Below are 18,883 nucleotides of genomic sequence, written 5' to 3'. Positions count from 1 at the left end.
TCTTTCTGCTGATTGGGAAGACCAGCCTCTGGGCCTGGTGCTTCTGACTCCTGACTTAACAGAAATAGGACGGAGGTACCGGGTCCTTCCTGGGGCAGGGGCAGCAGCTTTGGGTCAGGCAAGGGGTTGAGGGCTGCCAGGGGAAGGGCCCCAGGGCTCAGTTTTTCCCGGAGGCCTGAGGGCCCCAGCAGGCAGGGCCTGGTGCTTTGGCATGAAATCTAGAAATAGCTGCAGCATGGTGTCCAGGAAGGGGCCAGGCTCAGGGCCTGGCAACATGAGCTCCCGCCCCAGATATGCCCCTGGTTCCCTGTACGGTTTTGAGCAGGTTCCTCACTATCCCAGAGCTCCGTCTCTTCGCCTGTGCCAGGGATATAAGACAGCTGTGTTCCTGCCCTCATGAACCTCAGGGTCCATGAATGGAGAGGTCCCCTTTGTTGGAGGTGATAGCGTGGTACCCTCAGCCTCTCAGGGTTCCTCTGCCTACCACCCATCTTTCCTAGCACAGAGCTGGCTTCGTAGAGAGGGAGCCCTACTCTTTCCAGCAAGCAATCAGCCAGGCGACCTATGAGGACTGGGCTGGGTGCTCCAGGAAGGGGTGGGTAGGAAGAGGCTGAGGCCAGTTCTCCCAGAGACGAGGGGAGCTTCCCCATCCCCACCCATTCCCAGCTACACAACCAGTTGCTTCTCCCTTTCCCCGTCCCTGCAGAGGATGCCCTCAGAATATGTCACACTCCCCTTAGGCTTCCACAAAGTTCTGCCGGGAAGCCCAGTTCCTTAGCCGGCCACTAAACCAGTAATAGTTCCCGGGCAGGCAGGGCGGCCTGGTCTGTGTTAGAACACACCCAGCACACCCTCCGCACACGCTGCCAGCTGCCCTCCTACTGCCAGGCGCCTGCCCTCATGCCCACCCTCCCTCCCAGCCCTTCCAATATGAGCCTGTAGGCCAGGCCTAGGTGGGAACATCCCGCTTCTGATGTTTATTGCCTGCACACACCCCTGCCATCTGGTTCCTTGCAAACCTGGACTTGGGGCTGTTGCCTGTTTACAGTGGACTGACTGAGCAGTGTGGGAAGGTTGAGCTCTGAGGGCACCCACAGAGCTACTTCTTCCCCCACGAACTGGTAGTCAGGCTAGAGACTGGAGGGTCCTAGCAGAGCCCTTGACAGACTCGGTGATCGAAAGCCTATCCCTGACTAGTCTCAGGGCTGAGGCCTCTGGGATCAGAGAAACTTCCAGGCCCACTTCCAGGGGTCCAGAGGCCTCAGGGCTCATCTGTGTGTCCTCTCAAGAACTCAGGAGTTAGGCCAACCCAGTGTGGAACTTCTGGGCCCCTAATACTTGGGAAAGGAGAGGAGGCGTAAGAGCAGAATCAGCAGGCGGTTGGGGAGAGGGCTGGGGAATGGGGGCCCCCCACCTGCACTCCAGTCCATAATGACAACACTGTTGAGTCCGTTCTGCCAGCTGTTGCTTTTCAGGCCTGCAACATGCTTGACTTGTGCATGTGAATCAGTGGCGGGGTGTCCAGATTTCCTCTCCCTCCGTCTTCCTCTCCCCTTCCTTTTCCTGCTGCCTCCCCACAGAGCAGAGATGCTATTCACTCTAATTCTGCTCCAGGCCACGCACCTTTCACTCGGAGTCTTAGGGGCTGTGGGGTTCGTCACACTGTTTTCATGCTTTACACTTTCCTCATGCTCAGAGGAGAGGGTCAGAGTCAAAGCCGACCCAGCAGACCCCCCCGTCCAGCCTGCGCCCTCACTCAGTCACGCCATAGCCCCAGCTGTCTGCACTGGGCTTGTTCAGAGACACAGTGTTCGAATGTGGCTGGTTCAGCTCCTTCCTGGAGGATTAAGGTGAAGAGCATTGACCCAGGAGACATGCCTTGGCTGGGCCTCCTTTCTGGGCATGAGCTTGGTTCCCTTTGCCCACCCCCGCCCTCGCCCCAGTTGCCCTCCCTGCCTGCCCGCCTGTTGCCTGCTGCCTGCCTGGCTGGGCCTCTTCCCACCCCGGCTCCTCCCGGGACTGTCCTCTTCTCTCCTTCCTGCTGCAGGGGCCTGAGCTGGGCTCCTGCCCTACTGCACCTGTGCCCTCTCCTTCTTCCCAGAGTCTCAGGCATGGCTTGCAACGCCCTCACTCCCAGAGCCGCAGCCCCTCCTCACCACGTGTGCTCCCTTAATTTGCCTCCTGGTGGAGCTGAAGCGCCAGATATCTGCAAACCTCACGGCTGTGGGTCTGGGAAGAGAGCCCCGGCCAAGGCAGGGCAACCGCTGAGGGAACTGGAAGGGGCTCAGCTCAGCCCTCCCCACCAAGGCACACCCAGAGCTGGAGTCCAGCTCCCACCAAAGCCAGGCCCACGCCTGCAGCAGGCCACCGTGGGCCCCGGCCCAGGCTGAGTCAGCCAAGCAAACCGCTGCCCACAGGACCCCCTCAGCACACACGGCTCTCCGTCCCTGTTCTTCCGAACTCTTCTCCACTCTCTCCCTCCCTCCTGGCATCACCCCCAGTGCTTCCACTTCCTCTCTCACTTTGCTTCATCTCTGTGGCTCACTGGACCTGCCAGAGTCCCCCTTAAGCAGTGCCCTGCCCCACTTGGACCCTGGGAGCCCTCAAGGGTCTTGAGTTCTGATTCAGACCACCTGGGCTGGCCGAGCAGGCCCTGTCTGCTGGCAGCATAGCTGTGTCCAAGGAGTCATCTTCTGAGGCTGCAACTGGGCCTGTTCTTCTCTGTCACATTGGATGGTGGGCCTCTGTGCCCCCCACCACCCCCATCCCCGCCTCTGTGCCCAGCCACCACCCCCACTCCCTCAGTGGCCTCGTAGCCGTGGGACCTGTGGCTTCCATCCAACTCGCTGGTGTTTTCGGGAGGCCACCATGCTAAGAGCTCTCAGGCTAGGCAGGGATGGAGTAGAATTCAGAAAGGGCCCGTGGGAGCTGGCAGCAGGGGTGCCTGGCCTGGGCACGGGGCACTGCTCATCCGTAGCCACTGGCCACCAGATCTAGACTCCCCTAGAAGAGTCAGGCCTACGGGCAGGTGACTCAGATTCCTCAGGGGCTTTGAACAGTGGGGACTCCCTGGACACCTTGAGCATCTCAGAGTTTGCCAAGAGGAGCGAGCTGAATCCTTGCAGGCTGGTGGCACTTCGGGGAGCTCAGGTCTTGGTTCCTTCTCTCTCTTTCCCTTCCCTCTGGAAAAGCAAGGGCTTGCTGGCCGCAGGATAGAGCTATAGGCACAGTCACCCAAGACTCAGTCCAAGTGTTTTACCACACGCAGAACGACCCCCGGCTGCCCCTCTCCGGGCTTGCTGGAGGCTCGGACGTGTCAGGCGCCCTCTCTCCTTACCGTTTCCATCTCTGGGCTCCGGACCAGGCAGTCCCCGCTCTGTGCTTTTCCACCCGTGGGTGACTTGATTCTGCAGCTCTGGGCACAGAGGTGGGCCTGCTGCAGGGTGCTGGCAGAGAAGGTTTCTCGGGCTCTGACCGTGCCATCCTTCCTGCCCTCAGATGCTGGTGACATGATCGAGATGCAGGGCTTTGGGCCCAGCCTGCCAGCCTGGCACCTGGAGCCCCTGTGCAGTCAGGGCTCCTCCTGCCTCTCCTGCTCCTCCAGCAGCTCCCCACATGCAACCCCCAGCCACTGTAGCTGCATCCCCGACCGGTGAGTGGGCAGCGCTCGGCTCCAGCTTCCCGTTAGCATGTCCGGCCACGTGTGTGTCCATCTTTCCTTAAAGGCCGTGTCACTTGCACGACAGGGTGGCCTCTAGAGTGGGACAGACCTGGGTTCAAATTTCACTTTTGCTACCCACGTGACTTGCAAGTTACGGAATTACCGTGAGCCTCAATATGTCTGAACCTCAGTTTCCTCATCTGTAAAATGGGGTGATGCTACTTGCTGCTTACGGTACTTGTGAGGACAGAAGGAGAGAACCCCAGCGAATGTCCAGAGTTGTGCCCGGCACATCATCGGCTCAGTCCCCATGAGCTCCCCTTCCCGATGTGCACACAGACCCTGCTGACAGGCCGTCCACCTGCAGACACTCAGCAGCCACCTGCCGTGTGCCAGGGCAGTGAGTGAATGGCTTTTATGGGAGGTGTTCTCTTTTACCTTTACTTCGTTTTTGTTTATTAATCTTGACCCTCCGGTGCCTGTCTCCATTTTTCACATGAGGAAACGAAGATTCACACAGGTGAAGTTCATTGACCAAGATCCCCAGGTGGTTGGGGGCCAGGCGGGGGCCCCACCGCAGCTCTATCCGGGGTGGCAGGCAGGGACAGGGCGCCTATTGACGGCTGCTGGGCTGTGGCTCCTCCTCCTTGCACCCTCCCCAGTGCCCTACCTGCCCCCCAGGACAGAACCTCCTCCCTTCTCTCTCTCCTCCCACCAGAGGGGCCGCAGCGCCTCCCCGCTAAGCCGGGTTGTTCCCACAGGTTGCCGCTCAGGCTACTGTGTGAGAGCATGAAGAGGCAGATCGTGTCCCGGGCCTTCTACGGCTGTGAGTGTGGGGCGTGCCGGGCTGTGGTGGGCTGGGGGCGGGTGGCCCTGGGTCGGTCCCAGCCCCCCGCTGCCCACTGCTGCCCACTGCAGGGCTGGCACACTGCCGCCACCTGTCCACGGTGCGGACCCATCTGTCAGCGCTGGTGCACCATAGCATTATTCCACCTGACCGGCCCCCGGGGGCCTCCGCAGGCCTCACCAAGGACACGTGGAGCAAGTATCAGAAGGACAAAAAGGTGCCAACCCTGGGGTTCCAGAGCCACAGGTCGAGGGGCTGGGACGGGCAGGAGTGAGGGCTTCAGGGTAAAATGTGGCAGTGGGCGCGGTTGACAGGCCAGGGCCGTTGCCACGGAGTGACCGGGGTCCTGGCAGAATCTCTTGCATCTGGGCATGGGGCTGACACGGGAAGGGGGCTAGACTGGGAAGCTGTCCTGCGTCCACATCGCCCTGTGATCCTGGATAAAGCTCGGCCTCTCTCCGGGCGCCACGTCCTGCCCCATAAGGAAGGAGAGCAGAACGAGATCTCATCCCGCTGTGAGCCGGGGCACGGGAGGATGTGGCCACCCCAAAGCAGGCTTTGCCTGAGCTTCAGCAGTCGCTAGAGGCCCCGGCCCAGCCCATTCTCTGTGGGATGGGGCTCCCCGAGCTGGGCCACAGTGACTGTGGAGGCCGCACGGTCTTGACTCCCCGGGTCCCTCAGAACTACAAAGAGCTGGAGCTGCTGCGGCAAGTTTACTACGGAGGCATAGAGCACGAGATCCGCAAGGACGTCTGGCCCTTTCTGCTCGGCCACTACACGTTCGGCATGAGCAAGAAGGAGATGGAGCAGGTAAAAGGAGCCTGTTCCCATGGGGCTGGTGAGATGGGGAGCTGGGCCAGGGGACGCCAGGGAAGGGACCTTGGAAGCCTCAGCCCCTTCCCAGCCAGAAAGAAGCACGGCAGGGCAGCTCAACCGCCCTTACCCCGAGGCCCGTCTTGAGTCTGAGACTCAGGACCCAAGGTCCAGTGCAGGCCCAGCTCCTGAAGGGGAGGGCCTGGTGCACGCTCCCCCCATGGTCGTGGTGTGGTCTGAGTACAGGTGGATGCAGTGGTGGCAGCGAGGTACCAGCAGGTGTTGGCAGAGTGGAAGGCCTGCGAGGTGGTGGTGAGGCAGCGGGAGCGGGAGGCCCACCCAGCCACACGCACCAAGTTCTCCTCGGGCAGCAGCATCGACAGCCATGTGCAGCGCCTCATCCACCGAGACTCCACCATCAGCAACGATGTGAGCCACACGGGGCCTGGAGGGTTGGGGATCTTGGGGACCACCCGCGTTTTATGCACAGTGATCCTGGGCACCAGCCTGACCTCTGGGAACTGGTGGGGCCCTGCGAGAAAGGCCTAATGTGGCTGTGTCTCATTTTCTCCAACTGGAAATGGCTAACTGTGCCTCTACCATCTATTTCTCTGGGTATTGTAGGAATAAAGTGAGAGAGTGCATCGTGCTCAGTTTTAGCCAACTAGAGGGAAAGATGGACTTACTGGGATTTAGGGAAGCCCTCCTCCTTGTAGAAAGACCTCAAAGCTAGCAACAGGCAGTGCTGGGTTCTAGTCCCAGATCCACTACTGACAAGATGAATGTTTCTGGGCAAGAACTTCCCGTCTTTGGGTCTCAGTTTCCCCTCTCCACCCATATCCTCTGACTGTAGAGGCTTCCTGAGAGCTGTGGGCCTGAGAATAGGGGAGCCTGTAGAGCAGCCCCATTGGTGTCGACTGGCGAGATCCTTCCTCCCACGGTGTTGCCTGTCACTACACAGGACTATGCCAAGCTCGCTCAGAGCACGAGAGAGTAGCTCTTTCCGGCATCACTCCTGCCTTTCCAACGGCAAGTTCTAAACTGTGACTGCCTGGCCCAACGAACACTGATAAGTTTCTTTTTTAAGGCCACTTCCTTTTTTTTTTTTTTTTTTTTTTTTTGAGACGGAGTCTCGCTCTGTCGCCCGGGCTGGAGTACAGTGGCTGGATCTCAGCTCACTGCAAGCTCCGCCTCCCGGGTTCACACCATTCTCTTGCCTCAGCCTCCCGAGTAGCTGGGACTACAGGCGCCCACCACCTCGCCCGGCTAGGTTTTTGTATTTTTCAGTAGAGACGGGTGTTCGCCAGGATGGTCTCGATCTCCTGACCTCGTGATCCACCCGTCTCAGCCTCCCAAAGTGCTGGGATTACAGGCTTGAGCCACCACGCCCGACCAACTTTTTTCTTTAAAATTGCCTCTTTATTGTGTATTCTTGTTACTTTACTAAATCCTTACTAACATTAACAGAAAATGCAAGTTGAAGGAAGTTAAATCTAACTGGCTGGGTGTGGTGGCTCATGCCTGTAATTCCAACACTTTGGGAGGCAGAGGTTGGAGGACTGCTTGAGTTCAAGAGTTCAAGACCAGCCTGGGCAACATGTGAAACCCTGTCTTTACAACAAACGCAAAAATTAGCCGCATGTGTTAGGGTGCACCTGTGGTCCCAGCTACTCGGGAGGCTGAGGTGAGTGGACCACTGGAGCCATGGAGGTTGAGGCTGCAGTGAGCCGTGCTCCCACCACTGCACTGCACTCTAGCCTGGGCTATGGAGTGAGACCCTGCCTCAGAAATAAAAAAAAAGAAAGAAAGAAGTAGAACTAACAAGGCACATTCTCATTTCCCATGTGCTTTGTTCTTAATCCCCTATTCAGGAACACATTCTCCCTCTCTCTGGTTTTGTAAAAATCTTAGTCTGTGCCACTGCCCGGCTGCTGAGCTCATGGACAGCAGTAGCCTTCCTCACTGGCATATCCAGTTGCCACAGAACTGTGGCCTTACCCAGCACTTCATGCTTCCTGCCCAAAGTAGAAACTGCTTTTACCGTCGCTTTCCCTACATGGTCAAAATAGAGAAAGAAAAATCCCAAAGAGTCTCGGTGCGTCTCTTCTCTTCCCCGTGCCTTGTCCACGGTGGTGGACTGTGTCTAGTCCGTAGAATGTTTGCTTTTCCTTCTCACGTCTCCCCTTGCCTGAGGGCTAATGGAGCTGACTAGGTACTTGTCACAGAATGCTCCTGTCTTGTCCTGCTGAACATTCAATACTGAAAATAAGGAAACACTTGTTTTTCCTAAAACCTTTAGCCTTCTCTCCACCCAGGGTGTCCTGGCAGCCACACCAAAACACTAAGGACGTCCTCCTGTTCTCATGATTTTTCGAGCATGAGACTTAGTTCAAAGTGGCCATTGAGCGTTCGGCCCTCTGGCTCCCTTTCTTCCCTTCAGTAGCCACAGGAAGACCTGGAGCTGTTGCTTCGAGCAGGGCTGAAGGCGGCGTCTTCATGTGTGGCCAGAGGCTGCTCTCCGTGGCCGGCGGGGTCGGAAGCTGGCTTGGTGCTCCGTGGCAGCGACGGTGTTGGGGGCTGTGGTGGGAGAGGGGGTGTGAAGAGTTTTGCATTCCAGCTCCCTTCTGGCCGAGGTGGCTGCGGGAAGGTGCTAGAGTGAAGGTGGAGCCGCCCTGTGTTCACCCACCAGGTGTTTATCTCTGTGGATGAACTGGAGCCCCCGGGGCCCCAGGACCCCGAAGATTCCAGACCAAAGCCTGAGCAGGAAGCAGGAGCCGGGACTCCGGGCACCGCTGCGGTGGAGCAGCAGCATTCCGTGGAGTTCGACTCCCCAGACTCAGGACTGCCCTCCTCTCGCAATTACTCCGTGGCCTCGGGCATCCAGTCAAGCCTAGATGAGGGGCAGAGCGTAGGCTTCGAAGAGGAGGACGGCGGCGGGGAGGAAGGCTCCAGTGGGCTCGGCCCTGCAGCTCACACTTTCTCGGAGCCCCAGGATCCCAGCCAGGAGAAGCCTCCTCAGGCCGGAGAACTGGAGGCGGGGGAGGAGCTTGCAGCTGTGTGTGCAGCTGCCTACACTGTGCGTACATGCCCCCCAGGCGCTGTTCTCAGCCGCCCAGAGGCCCTCCTGACATCCCAGAGCTGGGGAAGGGCTGGCGGGGTGGAAGGCGGGGTGCCCTGACTGCCCTGGAAGGGAGTTCTGAGCCCATTTCTCAGCATCCCCAGAGGACTTGCTCTGGTCTCGGGATTCCCTGTTTTGCTGCATTTCTTGGGGCACATTCTGTCCCCAGCCTGGGAAGGGCTGCCCGGTCTCATGCCTGAGGGCCCTCCCCTCTTCCAGATAGAATTACTGGACACTGTGGCCTTAAACCTGCACCGCATAGACAAGGATGTGCAGAGATGTGACCGCAACTACTGGTACTTCACGCCCCCCAACCTGGAGAGGCTCAGAGACGTCATGTGCAGGTGCCTTGTGGGGCGGGGCTCAGGGTGGGAGGCGGGACCCTGCCCCCGCACTCTGGCTCCCGCCAGTTACTCTGAAACATGAGGTCCGGAAGGTGCCCTGCTCCTCTCTCCTGCTCCTGAATCACACTTGGCTCCCCCTGCCTGGAGAGCTTCTTCCCTGCAACACCCCTTCCCCGCCCCTCTTCATTCTTAGGTCCACCGGACTCCCCTTCAGCCGCTTCTTCAGGAAGCTGTCCCTCATCCCCGCCCCCGCGCCCACCTACCAGGCATGACGGCCTTGTCTCTCCCTAAGTCCTGAGTGCCTTGGGGGGGCCTGTGGGTTGTTCCCCATTGTCTCCCTGTGGGGGGTGCACAGTACATGGCTTAGGGTCAGGGAAAGGCTGACTTCCGGGCGGCAGGTGGCTCTGGAGGCCTTTTCCCCAGGGATCCGGAGGGAGGGAAGAATGGGGCACAGCCACAGTGACTCTGCCCTACCTTTCAGCTATGTGTGGGAGCACCTGGACGTGGGCTATGTGCAGGGCATGTGCGATCTGCTGGCACCTCTCCTGGTCACCCTCGACAACGGTGAGGGATGGGGGATGAGCTCCTCTCCCGGTCACCCTAGACAACAGTGAGGGATGGGGGGACGTGGGACTGGGCGCCTCTCCCGGTCACCCTAGACAACAGTGAGGGATGGGGGACGTGGGACTGGGCACCTCTCCTGGTCAACCTTGACAACCGTGAGGGATGGGAGGACGTGGGACTGAGCACCTCTCCTGGTCACCCTCGACAACGGTGACGGATGGGACGTGGGACTGAGCACCTCTCCTGGTCACCCTCGACAACGGTGACGGATGGGACGTGGGACTGGGCACCTCTCCTGGTCACCCTCGACAACGGTGACGGATGGGACGTGGGACTGGGCACCTCTCCTGGTCACCCTCGACAACGGTGACGGATGGGACGTGGGACTAGGCTGCAGAAGCTGGAGAAAGGACGAGAGGCTGGCCAGGTCTGGAAGAGCAGGAATGGGAGCCAGCCCTGTCCCGAGTGTCCTGCCCTGCCAGCTTTACCCCGGTCTCCCCTCAGATCAGCTGGCCTACAGCTGCTTCAGCCACCTCATGAAGAGGATGAGCCAGAACTTCCCCAACGGGGGTGCCATGGACACCCACTTTGCCAACATGCGCTCCCTCATCCAGGTGAGGCCGGTTGCCACCCACGGGCACGGGAGCAGGCAGAGCCGGGCTTGTCCATCGTCCACAGGAAGGCTAGGGAGCTTTCCAAAAACATACTTCACATAGAAACTTAATTTCTTTCATTTTAAAAGACATAGTTTTGGCCAGGCAAGGCTGCTCAGGCCTGTCATCCCAGCACTTTGGGAGGCTGAGGCGGGCGAATGACGAAGTCAGGAGTTCGAAACCAGCCTGGTCAACATCATGAAACCCCATCTCTACTAAAAATACAAAAATTAGCCGGGCGTTGGGGGGCGCCTGTAGTCCCAGCTACTCAGGAGGCTGAGGCAGGAGAATCGCTCGAACCCAGGAGGCGGAGCTTGCAGTGAGCCAAGGTCGCGCCACTGCACTCCAGCCTGGGAGACAGAGCGAGACTCTGACTCAAAAACAAAAAACAAAAAACAGAGAACCATGGTCTCAGTGTTAGAACTTGAGGAGGAGTGTGTGTGAATGCTCGTGCCCATGAAAGCTCTGGCGAACAGTAGGGGTTGCTGATGACATCAGATACCCAGAAAATCGTATAACCCTAAAAATAAAGCAGCCCTGAGAGACGGGTGATGGGAGGGGTAGCAGGGAGCAACCCAGCCTCCACAAGGAGATCCAAGGGGGAGAGAGTGCACCACGGGGCACGGGGCAACAGACAGACCCACTGCCAGGTCTGGGAATCACACCACGGGGCACGGGGCAACAGACAGACCCACTGCCAGGTCTGGGGATCGCACCACGGGGCACGGGGCAACAGACAGACCCACTGCCAGGTCTGGGAATCGCACCACGGGGCACGGGGCAACAGACAGACCCACTGCCAGGTCTGGGAATCACACCACGGGGCACGGGGCACGGGGCAACAGACAGACCCACTGCCAGGTCTGGGGATCGCGTGCATCCCTGGGCGTGAGCGGAGGGTGAGTGGTGGCCAGAGAGGAAGCATCAGCTCAGGGCTCTCCCTTTTCCCACCTACATAAGATCCTGGACTCAGAGCTGTTTGAGCTGATGCATCAGAATGGAGACTACACCCACTTCTACTTCTGTTATCGCTGGTTCCTGCTGGATTTTAAGAGGGGTAAGAAGTGGGTTGGATCATGGGGCTGAGGTGGGGGCAGTAAGAGCTCCCTCTTCCCCAAAGCCAACAGTTCTCAATCCTAACCGGACCTTGGAACCAGCTGCGGAGCTTTAAAAAACTACGAGTTGGCCGGGCGCGGTGGCTCAAGCCTGTAATCCCAGCACTTTGGGAAGCCGAGACGGGCGGATCACGAGGTCAGGAGATCGAGAGACGATCCCGGCTAACACGGTGAAACCCCGTCTCTACTAAAAAATACAAAAAACTAGCCGGGCGAGGTGGCGGGCGCCTGTAGTCCCAGCTACTCGGGAGGCTGAGGCAGGAGAATGGCGTAAACCCGGGAGGCGGAGCTTGCAGTGAGCTGAGATCCGGCCACTGCACTCCAGCCTGAGTGACAGAGCAAGACTCCGTCTCAAAAAAAAAAATAAATAAATAAAAAATAAATAAAAAATTACGAGTACCCTGGGCCCCACCCAGCCCCAGACTTACTAATTGTGGCTGCCTGGGCCTGTGTGTTCTTAAATGCCCCCTGACCAGACACAGTGGCTTATGCCTGTAATCCCAGCACTTTGGGAAGTCAAGGTGAGAGGACTGCCTGAGCCCAGGAACTTGAGACCAGCCTGGGCAACATAGCCAGACCCTGTCTTTAATTTCTAAAATAGAAAGAAAAAATTTGGCTGGGTGCAGTGGCTCATACCTGTAATCCCAGCACTTTGGGAGGCCGAGGCAAGCAGATCACTTGAGGTCAGGGGTTTGAGGCCAGCCTGGCCAACATGGTGAAACTCCGTCTCTACTAAAAATACAAAAATCAGCCGGGCGTGGTGGCGGGTGCCTGTAGTGGAGGTGAGGTTACAGTGAGCTGAGATTGTGCCACTGCACTCCAGCTGGGGCAACAGAGCCAGACTCTGTCTCAAAAAAAAAAAAGAAAAGAAAAAATTAAAAAGAAAACAAAATCTCCCAAAGTGCCGCCAGGGTTGACAATTACAACTCTCATAGGTCATGGTTTGGGGAACTTTTTTCTTTTTTTTTTTTTTTTTTTTTTTTTTTTTTTTGAGACGGAGTCTTGCTCTGTAGCCCGGGCTGGAGTGCTGTGGCCGGATCTCGGCTCACTGCAAGCTCCGCCTCCCGGGTTTACGCGATTCTCCTGCCTCAGCCTCCCGAGTAGCTGGGACTACAGGCGCCCGCCACCTCGCCCCGCTAGTTTTTTGTATTTTTTAGTAGAGACGGGGTTTCACCGTGTTAGCCGGGATCGTCTCTCGATCTCCTGACCTTGTGATCCGCCCGTCTCGGCCTCCCAAAGTGCTGGGATTACAGGCTTGAGCCACCGCACCCAGCCGGGGAACTTTTTTCAAACCAAAGCATTCCTGAGCACCAAGATGGGAGGCCCGTGACGGAGCTGCCCGGCTGAAGTGCAGGCACAGAGTCTGCAGGAACTCAGTGTGCAGAAATTACCCAAGAAAAGGACAGGGCCTTGGTATGGGGTACAGAACCCCCATTCTTGAGCCAGGCTGTGTCATGGAGAGAATCCCAGGACTTTGGCTCCTGAAGCTCTGACTCCTCAACTGGCTCCATTTAGAGGCCCTATGAGCAGCCAGCCAGGCCAGCCAGTGTCAGCCCCAGCCTCAGCCCCAGCCCCAGCCTCAGCCCCAACCGCAGCCTCAATCCCAGCCTTAGCCCCAGACATGCGGCTGGGACAGGTGAGCAGCAGCTGCTTACTATCCCCAGAACTGCTGTACGAGGACGTGTTTGCTGTGTGGGAGGTGATCTGGGCAGCCAGGCACATCTCGTCGGAGCACTTTGTCCTGTTCATCGCCCTGGCCCTGGTGGAGGTCTACCGAGAGGTCATCCGCGACAACAACATGGACTTCACTGACATCATCAAGTTTTTCAACGGTACGAGCTGCTCCAGCCATCCCGGCTGCCCCCAGCAGGGGTGTGGAGGCCCCCACCTCTGCCCTGCACACAGTTGGAGGGTTCTCAGGAATTCTGGGGGCCCTTCCCCAAAGGCAGGGATGTCCAGAATCTAGCAGAGCAGATGGAAACAGAGCAAGGTAGTCAGCCACCTCCCAGCCTGCTGCCCTTTCTCTGGGCCTCCCTACAGCTGTCCATGTGTCCCCCCAGAACGCGCTGAGCATCACGATGCCCAGGAGATCCTGCGGCTCGCCCGGGACCTCGTCCACAAGGTGCAGCTGCTCATAGAGAACAAGTGAGCTGGGGCCAGGAGGCAGCAGCCGTGCAGAGCCTGGACCTCGGGCGCCTGGGCTCCGGCAGGGAGAGGTGCAAGGGAATCACCGCCCAGACCGCCCCAGCCACCAGCCGACCCCACCTCTGTTCCTAACAAAGTGACTGTGAGCCTGGGATCCGACTCCCGGCAGTGCTGACCCTGCAGGGCAAGCCAGGGGCCAGGATGCCCTCAGATCAGGGCCGGGATGGGAGCGGTCAGCCTCAGGGAGCAGCTGCCTTGGGGGACACACCTACTCTGCTCCTCTCTCAAACATCTGGGAATAGTCCCACTGCCACCTGCGGCCTCAGCCTGGACTGTGGCCCATGAGTGAACCTGGGGCCCCATAGGATTAACAGGGGCTACAGTGGCCTGGGCCCTACTTAGCTGGGGTGGCAGAGGGCGAGAGGCTCTGTGCTGCGTCCCTTCTGAGGGTCCCTTTGCAGCCCCAGTATACTGTGTGTGCACCAGCCCCAGCTGGAGCCGCCAGAAATGCTGCCGGTTTAGGCATATGTCCTGGGTGCAGGAGGCCTGGGGCGCCTTCGGGCCGCTCCCCTGAGATTCTGGGGCAGTCAGACGACGTGGGCCCTGGGCGGGAGCAGCCCACCTCAGCAGCACTGCCACTGCCTTTGGCCACCTGAGGTGACCCCCAGGCCTCCCGGCCCTGTGCAGTGTACCTCTGTGTATCTGCACAGCCTCACTCCTGCCACCCCACCCCTGCGTTCTGCATTAGGTACTTCTCTGAAAACCACGTGTAAGGGACGCTCTTGCCAGTGGATGATCTGGAATGCGACCGGAGCACTTGCTCTGAGGAATCCCAGGGTGATTGTGTAGGGGAGCAATCTGGTCTCCTCTCAGGGACGGGCCTCAGTTCTGGGGCAGCCCATTATCTGTCGCAGACATCTGCTGCGTCCCTGGGGCTGTGGAAGGCAGGGGATGCATGGGTGTCCCGTCTGTCCCTGGTGAGAAGCAAAGCTAGCTCTGCCTTCCACATGCATCTCAGGATGCCAAGAGGCCTAGGAACCCAGAAACCCCCTGGAGGAGCTGTGTACACGGGGGTGCCCGGAAGGGCACAGCTCCTGCCCCCAGGCCTAGGCATGCTGCTTGCTTGGCCATCCCCACTTCCTCCTCCACCCCAACACATGCAGGCTAGGCCTTGCCCTGGGACCTGGAGGCCCTGCCTGGGGCTGGGGCCTGTCCACAGCCACCAAAGTCTGGCAGACTTTCTGCATTTGAGAAACATGATAAAGGGCCTCGCAGCCCTTCTGCACCCAGGACAGCCTGCCCAGCCCAGCCCTGCCCCCGGGCATTGCACAGCCTGTCTGGGGGCCAGACCGTCCCATTGTCCATCCTTGTTGTCCATGAGTCCTTGGCCTCCACCAAGCACGTGTGGCCATTGTGTGCCCGCCTTAGTAACTCTGTGGTTTTGTGAGGAGCAGAGTGTGTATGGTTTTTGCCTCAGAAACTATACTCTTCTGTGTAACAGACCAATAAACAGCATTTGTCAACACTGACGCCTCCGGGACTGGACACTGAGAGACCACATGCCTTCTTTAAGCTCCACAGTTGGCCAGCCCCAAAAGGCGAGGACAGCAAAAAGAACTAAAGTTTCCAAGAGAGAGGTACCCCAGCCGCCAGTCCGGAGGGTGTGGGCCGGTCAGGAAGTCAGGGTGATTTGATAGCCAAACCTCAAGTACTCAGCACCCTTCAGGGGACCTTACCGCAGAGTCATGGCCCCATCTCACGATGACCAGTGGCCCCTCTAGCCTGTGGATGAGAGAAGGTCCCTGTCCCATCCCTACCCCCTGCCTGCCCTCCTGACCAGGCTGCAACGAGAAGCTGGAGCTTGACTACGCCACTGCAGCCGGTGGTGACGGAGCTGCCCTGTGGCTCTCACCCCCTGAGCACTGTCTGAGAGGCCTGAGGCGAGTGTCAGGAGGAGTCAGACCCTGCTGAGCGATGGACAGGCCCAGCTGTAACAGGTCTCCACCTCTCTTCCTGCCCTTCCCCAACCGGAGTGCTACTGGTCCCATCGTCGATGGCTCCAGGGAGAAGACACCAGTCACCCAACATGTTTTCTGTTCTAGAGGACACTGGCTTCCTGGACATTAGGGCGTGTTGTCCATTCACTGAAAGCTAAAGACCCCCCAGCCCATGGTCCTAGCAGGCTGAACCCAGCGTTATTTCATGTATATATACACACATATATATGTGTGTGTATATAGAGAGAGAGACAGACAGACGCAGAGTCTTGCTGTCTCTCCCAGGATGGAGTGCAATGGTATGACCATGGCTCACTGCAGCCTTGAACTCCTAGGCTCAAGCGATCCTCCCAACTCAGCCTCCCAAGTAGCTAGGGCTACAGGCGCACCACCATGGCTAATTTTTAAATTTTTTTGGTAGAGGCAGAGGCTCACTATGTTGCTCAGGCTGGTCTTGAACTCTGGCCTCAAGTAGTCCTCCCACCTTGGCCTCCCGAAGAGCTGGGATTACAGGCTGGAGCCACTGCACCTGGCCCTGAACCCAGCTTTTAGGAAAGAATACAGACTAGTGGCCAGAGCTGCCCAAACAAAGAAACCAGTTGACACAGAGCTCTGGGGCCAGGGAACTTGATGAGCCCCTCCGGGGAACACCCCCCACCCGCCAGCTGACTCTGTTGCTTGGAGGAATCAGAATTCCCTTTGCTGCGACCACCTAAAGGGAATTTCACCTAGCTTGGGAGTAACCCAGTGCCTTCACACACTTCCATCCTGCCCTGCTCCCCCAGACTACTGGACTGGGATCCTGGGACCAGAGGGAATCGCGAAGCCCAAGCCACGGAACAGCTGGGGGCAGGAAGAGCAAGCGGCACAGCGGGCTCTCAAAACACCATCTCGAGCAACCTTCGCACTCTGGAAAGTCAGGTCTCTTACAGAACAGGAGCTGGTAAACGGACGCACCTGGATTCATACTTTATCCTGACCACAGGCCCCTTTCTTACAAGCTCCAGCTGGGCTGTGGGTGAGGGGGAGCCTTGAGTACAGCTTCTGCCTAAAGAGTTAGTGACAGCCCTCAGATGACAGCCAAGTCGTCACTGCCAGGGGAGGGTCTTCATTCGTGTTCCCGGTGGGCACAGGGCCTGGCACGGAGTACGCACCCAGGAAGGGTTAACCCTCACGCTACCCCTTCCCTAAAGCGGCACTAGTGGGCCAATGGACGTGACCCAGCTCTTCCGGGAGCTACCAGCAGAGGGAGCCCGCGTCTCACGAGTGAAAAGGGCAGGCGCAGTGGGGAGGGCTGGGTTCAGAACTTTATTCTAAAGTTTAAAAAATTTTTTGAGACCGTCTTGCTCTGTCTCCCGGGCTGGGGTGCAGTGGCAGGATCTCGGCTCACTGCAGCCTCCGCCCCCCGGGTTCAAATGATTCTCCTGCCTCAGCCTCCTGAGTAGCTGACACTACGGCGCCACCACGCCCGGCTCATTTTTGTATTTTTAGTAGAGACGGGGTTTCGCCATGTTGGCCAGGATGGTCTCGACCTCCTGACCTCCGGTGATCCGCCCACCTCGGCCTCCCAAAGTGCTGGGATTACAGGCGTGAGCCACCGCGCCCGGCCTGAACTTTTCGAAGTCAACCCTTTCAGAGAACAGGATCCAAGACACTACTCCCTTCCGCAAGGGTAACCCCTACCCACCCCACCTCAGGAAGAGACGCAGCGCAGTCTCCCCCGCGGGGACTGGGAGTCAGACAGGCACTGTCAGGGTGGAAATGAGAAACTGGGTCCCCTCGGCCAGCCTGGTCTCCAGCAAGGCCCAGCTAGTGGCCCCCTGACCTCACTTCCCACACGGCCACCTCCCGAGACAGCCTGCCCATGGGGAGAAGACAGCCGCAGGGACAAGGGGCTCCCAGCCCGGCTGAGAACACGGCTCTGTGGCCCCTGACCTCCAGCCTCTTCTCCCCCTTGTTCCTTTCCCTTAGAGGCCAGCTGTATGGACTCCCCGGCTGACCTGTCACAACCACACCCCAGGCAGCAGCTTCTCAGGAAGCTCTCGCCCTCTGTGCCCAGATCCTGGGGCAACTCCCCTGTACCTTTTTTACTGGATCCGAGTCTAGCACTGGCCCCGGGTGCCACAAAGGGTGGCAGATGCTGGGTGAGAACTCTGTACCCAGTGGAGAGGTCTGACTGCAGCTCCAACGAAGTCTCCAGCTAGCTGTGTGGCCTCGACAAGTCACTGGGCCACCTCAATCCTGTTTCCTTATCTGCCAAAATGGGGCTAAGTCTTGCTTATTTACTTCACTTGGCTGTTGAAAGATGAAACAAGATCATACTTGTAAAATGGTCTGAGGAAATAGGAAACGCTGCAGAAGTTTCAGACCGACCAGAACTGCCATTTTCAGAGCGGCCGAGGCACCCGGTCAGAGCTGCTGGAGGACTCTGCTGGGCAGACAGGGTTGAGACAGGTGATCTCGCCGCTCCTGCCGCACGCTTCCCTACAGGCCTCTGCCTCCTTTTGCAATAAAATGACCCAGATGCTGCAGGCTGGCAGCTCCATCTCAGGTTTCAGTGCAGGTTTATTTCAATTTTATATTTTATTCCAGGCAAGTGCTTATTACATGGATAGTATTCATGTCTCGGTAACTAAAGTCTTGGAGCATGAACAGCCACTAGAATACAGTTCAATAGTAAAAATACAGTATGTACAAAATTAGGGTTTTTGTAGTTTTTGTTTTTGTTTTGTTTTCCCACACAGCAGATGTATCCAAACACATAAAAATCTCTACAGTCTGGGGTCGCTACAGTTTATATTTCAGGAAACAGAGACACAGTGGCCGAGTCCTCACTGTAAACAAGGGCCACCTCTTTGGGGGTTGGGGGTGGGACCCTGGGATGGGGGGAGAAGCAGCTGTTTCTGGAGAAAGAAGGGGTCATGGTGACCCCCCAAGTTACCCTCCAGGCATTCCCTGCCTTTGGCCCCCCCAAGGAACCAACCTCCCCCTCTCCCCGAGGTAAGGACTCCCAGCCAGTGAGCCACTCTGAACATCAAAAGGTAAAACACGCATGAGAGGTAAGATGTGTGTGTGTGCGTGTGTGTGTGTTTGTGTGTGTGTCCCAGGCTGGAAGGGCTAGGGAGGGAGTGGCAGGCGGTCCCACAGGGTGAGGACAGATGTGGTCCTGACAGCTCTCAGGGGGAGACGCCCAAGGAAGGGCTGGGTGGTGGCTGCCCACTTGGGCACACAGCATCACAGCGTTCACAAACGACAACAAGAACAACAGCAACACCCATCGTCACTAATCTGGACATAGTCATTCGGCACTAGATTTGCAGGCCCCCACTGCTGGGGGACAGGGACGGGGAGGGGCAGCGGGTGGATGATGAGGTATCTGTGCAGGCCCGGGGGCCACTGGCCTCAGGATGCAGGGAGAGGTGGGCAGGCTGAGGGAGGGGCGAGCTCCACACGCTACTCTGACCATCCGGTGGGTCAGGCCTGCCATCGCTGTCACAATGGGAATAGCAAAGCTGGCTCTCCCAGAGCCAGGGGGTCTGGTGGAGGTGGCTGTGCTGGGGTGGGTACAGGGCTCAGCCTCTGAGGGTGATGACCTGGTTTGTAACTGTCCCTTTACCCACACCAGG

At 58.2% G+C, this 18,883-nt stretch overlaps 1 protein-coding gene across 3 annotated transcripts in view; it reads left to right on the top strand.

Annotated features, from left to right (window-relative positions):
- SGSM2 (small G protein signaling modulator 2) overlaps positions 1-14,785 on the top strand; it is a 46,305-nt gene extending 31,520 nt beyond the window's left edge. For all 3 annotated transcript variants that reach the window (XM_050763527.1, XM_050763525.1, XM_050763528.1), the window contains 12 exons: positions 3,499-3,652; positions 4,423-4,487; positions 4,580-4,725; positions 5,190-5,318; positions 5,568-5,750; positions 8,011-8,397; positions 8,659-8,783; positions 9,265-9,347; positions 9,852-9,961; positions 10,961-11,057; positions 12,780-12,947; positions 13,176-14,785. In XM_050763527.1, coding sequence (XP_050619484.1) covers positions 3,499-3,652; positions 4,423-4,487; positions 4,580-4,725; positions 5,190-5,318; positions 5,568-5,750; positions 8,011-8,397; positions 8,659-8,783; positions 9,265-9,347; positions 9,852-9,961; positions 10,961-11,057; positions 12,780-12,947; positions 13,176-13,264 — 1,736 coding nt within the window. In that variant the 3' untranslated portion in view covers positions 13,265-14,785. The remainder of the gene's footprint in view (positions 1-3,498; positions 3,653-4,422; positions 4,488-4,579; positions 4,726-5,189; positions 5,319-5,567; positions 5,751-8,010; positions 8,398-8,658; positions 8,784-9,264; positions 9,348-9,851; positions 9,962-10,960; positions 11,058-12,779; positions 12,948-13,175) is intronic.
- Positions 14,786-18,883: the final 4,098 nt, after the last annotated feature.

Source organism: Macaca thibetana, chromosome 16, assembly GCF_024542745.1.
Source record: "Macaca thibetana thibetana isolate TM-01 chromosome 16, ASM2454274v1, whole genome shotgun sequence".
In the NCBI taxonomy this organism is placed as follows: Eukaryota; Metazoa; Chordata; class Mammalia; order Primates; family Cercopithecidae; genus Macaca; species Macaca thibetana.
This window is presented reverse-complemented; position numbering and strand designations above follow the sequence as displayed.